Consider the following 15,259-nt stretch of genomic DNA (forward strand, 5'->3'; position numbering starts at 1 on the left):
AAGCACAAGATAGTGTGTCGATCTACAAAGAACTCAATAAGATCAAGAACAAATGTCATCCTTCAAGAATAAATGACCTTTTCAATAAGTTAAAAGGAGCTAAGATCTTTTCGAAGCTCTATCTAAGGTCGGACTACCACAATTGAAGGCCAAGGTAGAGAATATTCCTAAAACAGCCTTAAAAAGAAAAAGGCTATGGACACTATGAGTTCATAATAATTCCTTTTGACCAATGCTCCAACAACATTCATAGAACTCATGAACAGAGTGTTCCAGAAATTCCTCGACAAGTTTGTGGAAGCATTTATTGATGATATTCTTGAATATTCAGCAAGTAAGGAAGACCGCAAGGAAGATCTTCGTTCTGATCTGCAGATGCTCAGAGAAGAATAACTATGTACTAAATTTGAATTTTGACTAAAAAGAGTCACATTCCTGAGTCATATAATCTCTGAAATGAGCATATCAGTGGGTCACAAGAAGGTGGAGACAGTAAGGGATTGACCTTGATCGAATACTGGAATAGTAAATTTGAAGTTTTTGGGATTTGTTGTCTATTAAGAAAATGTGTTGAAGGATTTTCTTCCGCTCACCAAGCTCACTCAGAAGAACTCTAAATTTAATTAGAGTGAAGAATGTGAGAAGAGTTTTTAGATCTAGAAAAAGAAACTCGTCTCTACGCCATTATTAGTACTTCCCGAATAAACCAGGAATTTCACCATTTACAATGATACATCAAAAGAGGATTGTGATGTGTTCTCATTCAAGAGAGGGCAAGTAATTGCCTATGCATCAATGAAATTAAAATAATGTGAGCAAAATTATCCAACACATGATATTGAATTAGCCACAATTTTATTTGAGTCAAGATCCAGAGAATCAATTTCTTTGGTTTCAAATGTGTGAAATTTATCGATCATCAAAGCCTTAAGTAATGTTTTCACAAAAGGAATTAAAAATGAGGCAAAGATGGTAGATCGAACTATTGAAGATATTGTTAGGGCATGTGCCATGGACCTCGGAGGAATTAAATAAACACTTCCTTTGATTGAATTTGCCGATAACAATAATTATCATGGAAGTATCGAAATCAGAGAGAAAGCTATCATGATACTTGAATTGTAGATAAAGTAGCTATTATCAAGGAAAAACGCAAGGCAGCTCATTATCAATAAAAGAGCTGGGCTAATTTAAAGTGAAAACCGTTGGAGTTTGAAAGTGGTGTGAAAGCATATGTTAAAGTTTCCCCTATGAAAGGAGTGGTTCGATTCAGCAAATCTAGAAAGATAACTCCAAGATATGTCGGACCCTTCGAAATACTGAGGAAAATGGGAAACCTAGATTATCTGCACGGTCTTTACCTCCAGACAAGTCAAAGATTGACAATGTCTTCCACATCTCACAGCTAAGGAAGTATGTCTCATATCCAAGTAGCATTCCTGAAGTTGAACTGCTACTAATCAAAGGAAATGTGACGAGGAAATGAAATATGAAGAAGTCCCTATTCGAGTAATGGACACCAAAAAAACCAAGTGCTAAGATGCCGAACAATTCCATATGTCAAGATACAATGGTCAAATCATATGGAACGAGAAGCAACTTGGGAATTTGAAGAAAGTATGCGCACTCGGCACTCTCATCACTTTAAAATTCTAGCTAACTAGAGTTTCGAGGACGAAACTTCCAATAAGGAGGGTGGGATGTGAGAACCCGGATTTTTCGAAGCAAAGAACCTCATAAAGCTCGGAAAGTAGTTCAAAAAGAAGCCAAGGCAATGCAAAACCTTGAGAATTGAGGGTACGTCGCTCAGAAGAGGAAACTCTCAGCTCACAAGCTAAAACCCTCAGCTGAAGGAAACTCCAAGATTCTTGGAAAAGAAACCCTTAGCTCAAAATCTAAAATCCTTAGTTCAAGGAAGTTCATTCATTCTTGGGGAGTAAACCCCTAGCTCATGAGCTCGATCTTTCAGCTCGAAGAAGCTCATCCTTTCTTGTCCTAAAAGAACCAAAATGGAGCAAGGAGAAGAGCTATAGGGATTGGACAAGTTTAATGTGCAAGAAACGACCTTTGAGTTAACCAAGAAGAGGAGCTAAAGGTTTGGACAAACTTATTGTGCAAGAGATGACCATTGAGTTAACCAAGGAAGGAGCTAAATGAGCTAAAGGTTTGGACAAATTAATTATGCAAGAAATAACCTTTGAGTAAACCCATGAAGGAGCTAAGGGAGGAGCTAAAGGACTAAGACATATTAATGATGCAGGAAATGACCCTTTAGAAAACCAAAGTGACAATTAAGGAATGCATGAGATTTTGAGCCATCATAATGATCACATTCAAACCTTTTCTTGGACCCCAAGTGTTGACCAAGGTGGCTAGGTGGAAAGCCTTTTTGGCACCTATAAATATGGCATCTAGGTTGAGAGAAAACACACCACCAAGCCTACAAGAAATTTCGGCTCTTTTCCCCTCACCCTAAACCATTCGGCCGAGCAAGCAAGAAGAAAGGAGGAAAGATTTTCATGCAGTTCAGAGTTGTTTTTCCGTGTCGAAATGCTGCTGAATCGAAGACATAAACTGCTCAAGTTTTACATCGAAGTGCTGCAGAAATTTCGAGGGACAAATTCGTGCCAAAGTTTGCATTTTCGAATCTACCTCCAAATCTGTAAGTGGGCTTTTGATATGTATTCGTTTGTATTTTTAAACTTGAATATGTATATCATGACATGCATGTATGTGTGTCATCATTTTCGAAAATTTCTAAGACATTCTGTTTAAAATTTCGATCGATTATGTGTTCTCTTCTATGCTTCGAAATTCTTTGATTCCGCTGTGTCAGTATGAAAACTCTGAAATCTGAAAATCTGAAAAGTTCTGTCTGATAAGTCTGAAATCTTTGTTGCACTGTTACGATTCGAATTTGAAATGGGACGAGAATTGTGATTCTGTCTGGCCCCCATTGGTGGGTATAAAACCATGTTCTGTTCGGCCCCCATTGGTGGGTATAAAACCATGTTCCGTTCGGCCCCCATTGGTGGGTATAAAACCATGTTCTGTTCGGCCCCCATTGGTGGGTATAAAACCATGTTCTGTCTGGCCCCCATTGGTGGGTATAAAACCATGTTCTGGCCTCACCCCTTAGAGGACTAACATATTGGGGACAATTTGTGGGGACTCGGGCTCTAACTCAATTCTTTTGGGATTTAATTGGATCTTTGTTCGAAAATGTGGGTCAAAAATTTGCCTTTAACATTAATTCAAATGTATAGATAAAGCATAGCATGTCGTTAACTAAAATAAACAACATAATGTACATACATGTCTGTCTAATATAACCATACACTAGTGTTCGAATCTCAAATACAAGTAGTTCAAATCTAAACAGAAACTACTGGTAATCTGCTGCTACACCCGGCATCACCACGCTATCAACTCTCTCATCCTCGTCGTGACCCTGATCCTGCCCCACCTGTTGCCATGCACACATACAGACACGACAACAGCCGGATAACTCCGGTGAGAACATATCCCAGTATAAAACATGGATGCATGCAATGTCATAATCATGTACAAAAGCATGGAATATATCAAGTAACATGAATAAAATCTAAACATGTAGAAGAATACAAATCTGTATTCAACATTCAAATCTTGACTCGACTCTTTTCTAATCTAGGGATCCCGGTGTGAATAAGACGGTCTGTTACCTACCCAACCACTCGGGGCAACGGTACGTCTTATTCCTAGACTTCGGTCAACTCTGTATCGAGGGTCTACACATATAGCAAATCTGCTCCTATGCGTCGATACACCGAAACGTCTAGTTTTGGCAAGTCTGCCAATCTCTCCTATCTCAGGACTCGAATATAAATCAATAAACAAAGCATTACATAATCAAATGTAATAACAATCTAGTATGTGATTTAGGGAAACTCGTATCAAATCTGAATCGAGTTGTGCAATCCCGTGACCACATGAATTATACCTTACTTGTCGCACAGTCTGTGTCGAACCGAAATCTCGAATACCAAGTAGTCAATACAAATCTGAAATGGCATAAACAATGTGCACTTCAGTCATATACATCTCAAGTAAATCAATATACAATGCTAACATCGGATTCAATGCATTTAGACGGCATAACGGCGTAATTCTTCGATACCGCTCAACTCAAACAATGATAATCTATCATAATTCATTTCTAATCTCATCAACACATCAATATACATGCTGAAATCTGTATCTACTCGATCCACACATGCTGGAAAATCGAACCCATAGCATACGATATCCGAAAATCAATCTGATAACGAATCTACGATGCTCGATATACCAAGAGCACATTTCTCAACTCAAAACATAATTTCCCCAGCATATGAATTTCGACACATGCTGGAAATATAAGAACTTACATCCTTAGCTAGCCCTCGTTGCAAGGATCATGAATCCGGCCTCGAACTTAAAATCGGAACACAAAACCACTCAAAATCTCAAGTGCAAAGACTATAAAGAAGTGAACTCTCTCCCCTTGCTCTTGCTTCTCGGCTGCTGAAATGGAGAATAGATGAGGTGCCAATGCAAGCTTATATACCCCAAGCCATGTGTCAACACGAAATTCAAAGGTGGCATTTTCGCATGCAAACCGCGGGTGCGGTGACTCAAGAGCGCGGGTGCGCTGTGCTCACGGCAAATTCATTTTAAAGTGTAACACTTAGACCGCGGGTGCGGTCTCACACCGCGGGTGCGGTCGTGCTAACACCGCGGGTGCGGTGTCTGTTCGCACAATTTCACTAATTTCTTCTCAATATACCGCGGGTGCTGTATCTCTAACACCGCGGGTGCGGTGTGGCTTCGGTCCAAACCTCACAATTTCAATTTAAATGTCATGCATTCTCCAACTTGTGAATCTCACATCCATAACAGCTGATAATTCTCGAGCCTTACATTTCTCCCCCTCTTAGACGAGAGTTCGTCCTCGAACTCATGAGCAAATAATAATGCAAGTATATACAAAACTGTACAGTCACAACGGGAAGAAAGACTCACATCATAAAAATAACTCGGGATGCCTCTGTCTCATTTCAGACTCTGTCTCCCAAGTTGCTTCCTCGATGCCATGACGACTCCATTGAATCTTCACTAACGGAATAGTCTTCGTCCTGAGCTTCTTTTCTTTCCGATCAAGAATCTGTATCGGTCTTTCAACGTAGCTCAAGGTCTGATCTAGCTCGGCTTCGTCAGGTTGAATGACATGAGAATCATCTGGCATATATTTGCGCAACATCGATACATGAAAAACATCATGTATACCGGACAATGAAGAAGGAAGAGCAAGTCTGTAAGCTCGATCGCCAATCTTCTCAAGGATTTCGTACGGACCGACGTATCTAGGAGACAACTTTCCTCGCTTGCCAAATCTGACAACGCCTCTGAAAGGTGAAATCTTCAGAAATACTCTGTCTCCCTGTTCGAATACTAACGGTGTGCGTCTGATATTGGCGTACTTCGCTTGCCTATCCTGTGCCATCTTCATTCTCTTCTGAATGATCTTCACTTTCTCAGTCATCGCACGAATCATATCAGGCCCCAACTCTGGTACCTCAGAAATATAATCCCAGTACAACGGAGATCTGCACTTCTTTCCGTATAAAGCTTCGAACGGTGCCATCTCTATGCTCGTCTGATAGCTGTTGTTGTATGAAAACTCACACAACGGCAATGAATCTTGCCAACTAGTACCAAAATCTAGTACTATAGCTCTCAGCATGTCCTCTAGAGTCTGGATAGTCCGCTCTGACTGTCCGTCTGTCTGGGGATGATAAGCAGTGCTCAGGTGTAAAGTCGTACCCAAAGCCTGCTGCAAGCTGTGCCAAAAATGAGAAGTGAATCGTGGATCACGATCTGATACGATCGACTTCGGCACACCGTGCAATCTGACGACCTCTCTGACATACAACTCTGCCATCTGATCGTGTCGATAAGTCATTCTGTACGGAATAAAGCACGCTGATTTGGTTAATCTGTCAATGATGACCCAAATCGAATCACAGCCCCGGGATGATCGAGGTAACTTCGTCACGAAATCCATGGAAATGTGATCCCATTTCCATTCAGGAACAGACAAACTCTGAAGTAAACCTCCGGGCTTCTTTCTCTCTGCCTTCACCTGCTGGCAATTCAGGCACTTAGACACAAATTCTGCAATGTCTGTCTTCATCTGTTTCCACCAGAATTGTGTCTTCAAGTCGTTATACATCTTCCTGCCACCAGGATGAATGCTGAATCGACTACAGTGTGCCTCCGACATGATCTGTCGTCTCAAATCTGAAATCTCTGGCACTACTAAGCGGTTATTCACATATAGAACAGAATCTCTGACCTGATATTCTGAGATATGTCCAGCTCTGACCATATCAATCGATCTCTGCACGCTCGGATCAGTTCTCTGTGCTTCTTTGATCCTCGAAATCAGATCTGGCTCAATCTGAATCGCAGCAAGTCGCAGCGGTCTACTCTCTGTATCAAATGTCAATCCAGACAAGCAACAATCTTCTACTAAACTCGATACACCTATAGTCGACAAGGACAAAGAACATACCTTTCGACTTAAGGCGTCTGCTGCTTGCATTCGATTTTCCTGGATGGTACTTGATCTCGCAATCAAAATCTTTCAGCAGATCAAGCCATCGTCGCTGCCTCATGTTCAACTCTGACTGAGAAAAGAGATACTTCAAGCTCTTATGATCGGAATAGATCTCAAATTTCTCGCCATACAGATAATGACGCCAGATTTTAAGTGCAAAAACAATCGCCGCCAATTCAAGATCATGAATCGGGTAACGAGTCTCGTGCGGCTTCAGCTGTCTAGAGGCGTATGCTATCACGTGCCCTCGCTGCATAAGAACACATCCAAGCCCTCTGTGAGATGCGTCACAATATACAACGAACTCACCTGTACCGGCAGGAATCGTCAAGACAGGCGCACTAGTCAGCCTCTTCTTCAGCTCTACAAAACTAGCTTCACAATCTTCGGACCACACAAATGGCATATTCTTCTGTGTCAACTGGGTGATAGGCTTCGCTATACTGGAGAAATCTCGGATAAAACGTCGATAATACCCGGCTAGACCCATGAAACTGCGTATCTCAGGCACAGAAGTCGGTCTCGGCCAACTGATCACAGCCTCAACTTTACTCGGATCTACCGCAATACCCTCTCCAGATGTAATATGCCCCAAGAAGACAACCTGTCTCAGCCAGAATTCACACTTGGACAGTTTGGCATACAACCGCTCATTCCTTAAAGTCTTCAATACAAGCCTCAGATGATCTGCATGTTCAGTCAAACTCTTCGAATACACCAAAATATCATCAATAAACACAATTACAAACTCATCTAAATATTTCTGAAAAATGCGGTTCATCAAACTCATAAACACCGCTGGTGCATTCGTCAAACCGAAAGGCATAACAACAAACTCGTAATGTCCATACCTGGTTCGGAATGCAGTCTTCGGAATATCAACGTCTCTAACTCGGAGCTGATGATACCCTGATCTCAAATCAATCTTCGAATATACCGAAGATCCCTGTAGCTGATCAACTAAATCGTCGATGCGCGGCAACGGATATTTGTTCTTCACTGTTGCCTTGTTCAACTGTCTATAATCGATACACAATCGCATCGAACCATCTTTCTTTCGAACGAAAAGCACCGGAGCACCCCAAGGTGATACACTGGGTCTGATATATCCCTTGGACAGAAGATCCTCCAACTGTGCTTTCAGCTCTTTCAGCTCTATCGGTGCCATCCTATATGGAGCTCTCGAAATAGGAACACTGCCTGGCACAAGATCTATGCTGAAATCAACCTCTCTAACTGGAGGCAACCCCGGAATCTCATCAGGAAAAACATCTGCAAACTCGCAAACCACTGGCAAATCTGCCAATGCTGGGCTCGACTTCAGTAAATCTACTGAATATACGAGAAAGCCCTCTGCTCCTCTCTGAAGCAGTCTACTCATAGTCAGAGCAGATACTAAGGGAATCCGAGATCTGGAACCCTTGCCGTAGAATTTCCACTCATCTGTCATCTCGGGTCTGAATCTGACAATCTTGTGGAAACAATCTACCGTGGCCCTGTACTTGGTTAACATGTCTATACCAATTATACAGTCAAAATCAGCTAAACCAAGTACTACACAATCAAGATCAATCTCATGCCCCTCAAACTGAAGCATACAGTGTCTAACAGTAGTCACAGATATCAAACCACTTCCCAACGGAGAAGCTATAGACACTACTGTCGACAACGACTCAACAGGCAATGAATGTCTCAATGCAAAATGTTCAGATATAAATGTATGAGATGCCCCTGTGTCTATCAACACATATGCAGGATAACCGCAAAGAAAACAGCTACCTGCAATGACGTCATCTGACGCCTCCTGCGCCTGCTCCTCTGTCAGGGCAAAAACGCGTGCCTGCTGTCGGGGAGGCTGACTCACTGTCTGACTACCTCCTGGTCTCTGCTGGGTCTGTGTAAAGGGTGGCTGGAAGGAGTGTACAGAAGATGCCTGTCTCTCCATCTGTGGCGCTGGTGCTGATGATCCTGCACTCTGGAATCGTGGTGCACCTCTCTGGGGACAAACTCTGGCGAAATGTCCCTGTTGCCTACAGATGTTGCAGCGTCCCAGAACTCCTTGACACTGCTCCGTCGCATGTCGCCCTCCGCACGAACCACAGTATGCGCCACTATACTCTGACCCCTGACCTCTCTGTCGAGATCCACTCGAACTCGATGAACAACTCCCAGATTTCTTAAACTGTTTGCCTTTAGCCTTCAGAAATTCCTTCTTACCACTACCACTAGCTCCGCTGTCAAAACGAGGAGGAGGTGGTGGAAATTGTACGGTAGTAGGCTGTGGCGGTCTCTGCCCCTGAACACCGTAGGAAGCCCCTCGCTGCCTGATCAAGCCAGCCTCTGCTCCCTTCGCTCGGTTCAATGCCTCTGAAAAAGTACTAGGCCGGCCCGTGTTTACCAAAGTAAAGACATCGGGGTTCAGCCCGTTGATGAACTGATCGGCCACTGCCTCGTCGTTTCCGGCCACATGCGGTGCAAATCGTAGCAATGCAGAAAATTTAGCAACATACTCCTCAATGTTCCACTGTCCCTGCTTCAAATTCGCAAATTCAGCTCCTTTGTCTTTTCGGTAGGAGACGGGGAAAAAACGCTGATAGAACTCATCCTTGAAGACTTTCCATGTAATATCAATGCCTCGGTGCTCCAAGGCTCTCTTCGTCGTCAACCACCAGCTCTTTGCAACCTCTTGCATCTGATGCCCTATCAGTTTCACACGTCGCTCATCAGTATAGGCCAACGACTCAAACAACATCTCGATATCATCCAGCCAGCTCTCGCACTCTACTGCACTCTCTGTGCCCTTCAGGGTAGGAGGATGGAAAGACTGAAATCTCTTCAATAAGGTCTCCATCGGCGTAGCGGTGACATCCATCTGTGCACCTGATGTGCTACCCTGCTCTGGCTGTGGCACTCGTCTAGGCGGCATAAATCTGATTATCAAACTGATTAGTACATAATCAATATCATCTGTCTCAGCCCTCCTCTGATCATATACCTCTGATCGAGAATCGGTTCTGATTCAGGATTGAAATGCGGTAAATCAATTCAGATAATACAACACAACATATAATAGGGAAAGCAATAATCATGCTAGCATCTCAAAAGCAAGGAAGATGACTCGATCTACCCCGCTCATTCTATTCTATCTCAGTCTACAGAACCTACTACTCTGATACCACCTGTTGTGGGGACCCGGGCTCTAACTCAATTCTTTTGGGATGTAATTGGATCTTTGTTCGAAAATGTGGGTCAAAAATTTGCTTTTAACATTAATTCAAATGTATAGATAAAGCATAACATGTCGTTAACTAAAATAAACAACATAATGTACATACATGTCTGTCTAATATAACCATACACTAGTGTTCGAATCTCAAATACAAGTAGTTCAAATCTAAACAGAAACTACTGGTAATCTGCTGCTACACCCGGCATCACCATGCTATCAACTCTCTCATCCTCGTCGTGACCCTGATCCTGCCCCACCTGTTGCCATGCACACATACAGACACGACAACAGCCGGATAACTCCGGTGAGAACATATCCCAGTATAAAACATGGATGCATGCAATGTCATAATCATGTACAAAAGCATGGAATATATCAAGTAACATGAATAAAATCTAAACATGTAGAAGAATACAAATCTGTATTCAACATTCAAATCTTGACTCGATTCTTTTCTAATCTAGGGATCCCGGTGTGAATAAGACGGTCTGTTACCTATCCAACCACTCGGGGCAACGGTACGTCTTATTCCTAGACTTCGGTCAACTCTGTATCGAGGGTCTACACATATAGCAAATCTGCTCCTATGCGTCGATACACCGAAACGTCTAGTTTTGGCAAGTCTGCCAATCTCTCCTATCTCAGGACTCGAATATAAATCAATAAACAAAGCATTACATAATCAAATGTAATAACAATCTAGTATGTGATTTAGGGAAACTCGTATCAAATCTGAATCGAGTTGTGCAATCCCGTGACCACATGAATTATACCTTTCTTGTCGCACAGTCTGTGTCGAACCGAAATCTCGAATACCAAGTAGTCAATACAAATCTGAAATGGCATAAACAATGTGCACTTCAGTCATATACATCTCAAGTAAATCAATATACAATGCTAACATCGGATTCAATGCATTTAGACGGCATAACGGCGTAATTCTTCGATACCGCTCAACTCAAACAATGATAATCTATCATAATTCATTTCTAATCTCATCAACACATCAATATACATGCTGAAATCTGTATCTACTCGATCCACACATGCTGGAAAATCGAACCCATAGCATACGATATCCGAAAATCAATCTGATAACGAATCTACGATGCTCGATATACCAAGAGCACATTTCTCAACTCAAAACATAATTTCCCCAGCATATGAATTTCGACACATGCTGGAAATATAAGAACTTACATCCTTAGCTAGCCCTCGTTGCAAGGATCATGAATCCGGCCTCGAACTTAAAATCGGAACACAAAACCACTCAAAATCTCAAGTGCAAAGACTATAAAGAAGTGAACTCTCTCCCCTTGCTCTTGATTCTCGGCTGCTGAAATGGAGTATAGATGAGGTGCCAATGCAAGCTTATATACCCCAAGCCATGTGTCAACACGAAATTCAAAGGTGGCATTTTCGCATGCAAACCGCGGGTGCGGTGACTCAAGAGCGCGGGTGCGCTGTGCTCACGGCAAATTCATTTTAAAGTGTAACACTTAGACCGCGGGTGCGGTCCTTGCATGACCGCGGGTGCGGTCTCACACCGCGGGTGCGGTCGTGCTAACACCACGGGTGCGGTGTCTGTTCGCACAATTTCACTAATTTCTTCTCAATATACCGCGGGTGCTGTATCTCTAACACCGCGGGTGCGGTGTGGCTTCGGCCCAAACCTCACAATTTCAATTTAAATGTCATGCATTCTCCAACTTGTGAATCTCACATCCATAACAGCTGATAATTCTCGAGCCTTACACAATTTGACCATGGAAATGAGATGAGTAACAGTGTTCTGTCTGTTCTGATATGTTCTGTTCCGAATTGAAATGATCTGTATTGCTTCTGTTTTGTTCTGAATCATTTGATAAGTTATGTCTCTTATTCGATTCGTTTCCGTTGTGCCAAGTTAAGAATATTAGTTTTGAAAGTATGTTAAAGAAATGTTTTAAGGAATTAAGTTCTATATGTATCTTTGGAATCGATCGACCCCCACTTGCTGAGTGTTTCCCAAAACACTCACCCCTTACAAATTTCAGATAAGAATGAGGAGCAACTGAATGAGGAAGAGCAAGATGCTTTCTGGGGTTGGTGAATCAGAGATCAAGATCAGAATTCAACATTTTACTTTTCTTTCGTTTCCGCTATTAGAAACTCTAATGTATTTTATTCCTTTGTCATTGTAAGACAATATTTCATTTATGAAAAAGACTGGTTTGATTTGATACGAGGCTTTATTGTTTTCAATTTAATTGTTAAACAATGCCGGATGTCACCGATGCTTCGGACTCGGAGCGTGACAGGTTGCCTCCCGCACAGCGCTTGGTTTAACGTCATCAGCCCGACTACCAGTTTTGCTCAATTGGGTTCACTCAGACTGAAATTGTCAATATTCCTCACTTCGGTTCCATAGTACGCTTTAACTCGCTGTCCAATGACCTTGAAAGTGCGTCCATCACTGCACATCAACTCGATAGCCCCATGAGGATATACTGTTTCCACTACAAATGGCCCTGACCAACGTGATTTCAGCTTACCAGGAAACAACTTTAGACGAGAATTGAATAGTAGTACTTGTGAAAGCGGACCGGTTACGGTGGCCGGAAACGCAACGGAAGCAAAATTTTCGAATTTTATGACAAAATTTCGGCCACCTAAAGTTTCTTGTGTAATATTTACAAAAACTCAAACCATACATAGGATGATAAGAAAATATACCTATCAACTTTAAAAAGTTGATTGTGGCTCCAACTTTGTTGTTGAACAACAAAGCTCTTGAATGGAAGATGAATCTACAAGCTCCTCCTCCAAATCCTTGAATCTTTCCTTCAAATTAGGCCCACCACTAACTAGGAAGATCCCCTCACAATTTGCACTAGAAAAATGTGAGGATTTATCAAAGAGAAGTGTGTGTTCTTAAACAATTCAAGAACACAAAAATGGAGAGAAAAACTTGAGAGAAAAATCCTTAGAGGTTTCGGCCATCTCACTTGGGAGGGAAGGTAGAATAATTTTTAATTCCATGTCTTGGTGTTGCAAAAAGCAAAAGTGAAAAGTAGCATGCCATGCCATTATTTTATTCAAAAGTAATCTCCAACCCTTTACCTCCCATGCATGCATACAATATAGTTTTTAATCAAATTAAAAACTTTGGACTAAATTTAATTATCTCAAACATATTTGAGACTAATTAAACATTACTTGAATTTACCCAAGTCCCACTAGTTAAATAATTATTTTAATTGAGCTCTACAAGACTCAATATTATTTAATTAATCCAACACTTGAATTAATTTAATCATTTGGGCTCTACAAGGCTCACTAGTGTTTGATTAATTCAACACTTGAATTAATTTAATTTAGTCCATTATAATGTTAATGAAAATCACAATTTTCAAATACATTATTCTCTTGGCCAAATTTTAATTTAGGAACACTTCCATAAATCAAAATTTACATTTCTCTCATAGAAGTCATACTTCTATTTTTCTTTGCACTTATAAACTCATTTATAAGTCGTTCAACACATTGAACTATTTTCTCCTTTATAGAATTCATACTTCTAATTTTCCTTACGCTTATAAACTCCTTTATAAGCCGTTCAACACATTGAACTATTTTTACTTCTCATCGGGATTTACAAAGCTAGTACTTGTGTGGCCCTCAATGGTTCATTGATACAACTAGCCGTGGGTTCACATCTCCATGTGATTCGGACTAAACATGTCCTTATTCGAGCATACCCCAATTGCTCCATTCTTACTTATCAACTCCTTGATAGTAAGAACGTCAGAACTCAAGTCTGATAGTACCCAACCAATCACGTTAAACGCCTAGCAGCATCGCTTACGTGATTTCCTAGGTATCACATGATAGTGCCTGCAAGAACCATTCAATTATGGTTAGCGTACAGTACGGTCCCTTCAACTCATATATCCCGATCGATTCGACAACCATTGGTTTATCGAGAGTTGTCAATAAATCGATACTATGTGTCATGTCGTAGTTGCATCAATGGTGTAATCTATGAAACACCTTTCATAATTACAACCATACTCTGGCCAGAGATTTCAACCTACATACACATGATTACACATAGGATATCCATACCCGAAGGTAAGCGGTGAATCCCCGACTACAATGCATCGACTCCTATGTGTTTCGACAGAACACCCAACCTTGCCACCTGATGACCCCATGAGAGTCGGTAAACAAGTCAAAGTGTAATTCTAGCACATAGAGTCTCAATGTTGTCCCGGATCATAAGGACTAATTCTGTACAACCATAAACCAGGACTTTTCCACTCGATAAGTGAGAACCACTTGGAAAGTCCTTTTATGGAGGGTTGTTCAGTGCACTCTACAAGGAGCACCTATCTGCATGTTCGGACATCACAATGTCCCCTACCAATGAAACATGGTACTCACATCGCAGATACTAGTCTCTAACTCGAGCGGCCTATATCCTTCTTAGTGGCGGCTGAATCGACTAGGAACCGTTTAGAATATACAGTATTACAAATATGAGTTTCATGATATTCATCATATGAGCATCTCATATTCTTTCTACTATTTGTATATTCAAGGGCTTTATCTATGCAGCTAGCATGGGTATACAGATAAAGATATGCCAAAATAATAATTTCAAATATTATTAAAATAAAGACTGCTTATTCATAGAGTTTCATTGTGAACACTCGGCCAACACTTGGCTCGACGGGCACCTACTCTAACAACTTATTGTCCTGGTTTGAGCTCCCTTCGGACAATGATTTTGTCGTGCCACTTCTTAGTGTGCTCCTTGTAGATTTTGGCATTTTCATATGCGTCATTTCTGAATTCATCCATCTCACTTAACTGTAGTTTTATAACATCGCCAGAAGCTTTCTGGTCGAAGTTCAACTTTTTAACTGCCCAAAATGCTCGGTGCTCCAGTTCGAGTGGCAAGTGGCATGCTTTCCCAAATACTAGCCTATAGGGAGAAATCCCAATAGGCGTCTTGAATGCTATCCGATAGGCCCATAACGCATCATCCAGCTTCATAGCCCAATCCCTCCGGTTGGTGTTGACAGTTTTTTCCAGTATTTGCTTGATTTCCCGGTTGGATACTTCAGCTTTGTAAGGCCCGAGATGTTATTACAGTAATCTGAGATTAATCTGAAATGATTTATTCATCAATGGAGATGATTATAGACAGAACGGATTAGCCGAGAAAAGTAATGCTCAAGATTTTAAGTTGATAAAATGAGATTTTGAAATAGTGCATGCGAAGCAAGACCGCACCCGCGTTCAAGGAAGGACCGCACCCGCGGTCGATATTAATGAAATTGTGAAGAGGAGGCCGAAGCCTCACCGCACCCGCGGTGTTAGCAAGGACCGCACCCGCGGTCTAA

The 15,259-nt window shown here is 41.6% G+C and overlaps 1 protein-coding gene across 1 annotated transcript; it reads right to left on the bottom strand.

Annotated features, from left to right (window-relative positions):
- Positions 1-14,603: 14,603 nt before the first annotated feature.
- LOC140831495 (uncharacterized) lies at positions 14,604-14,909 on the bottom strand. The gene has a single exon (XM_073195249.1). It carries the CDS (start codon positions 14,907-14,909, stop codon positions 14,604-14,606), a length of 306 nt encoding a protein of 101 aa, XP_073051350.1.
- Positions 14,910-15,259: the final 350 nt, after the last annotated feature.

This window comes from Primulina eburnea, chromosome 5 (assembly GCF_022965805.1).
Source record: "Primulina eburnea isolate SZY01 chromosome 5, ASM2296580v1, whole genome shotgun sequence".
NCBI lineage: Eukaryota > Viridiplantae > Streptophyta > Magnoliopsida > Lamiales > Gesneriaceae > Primulina > Primulina eburnea.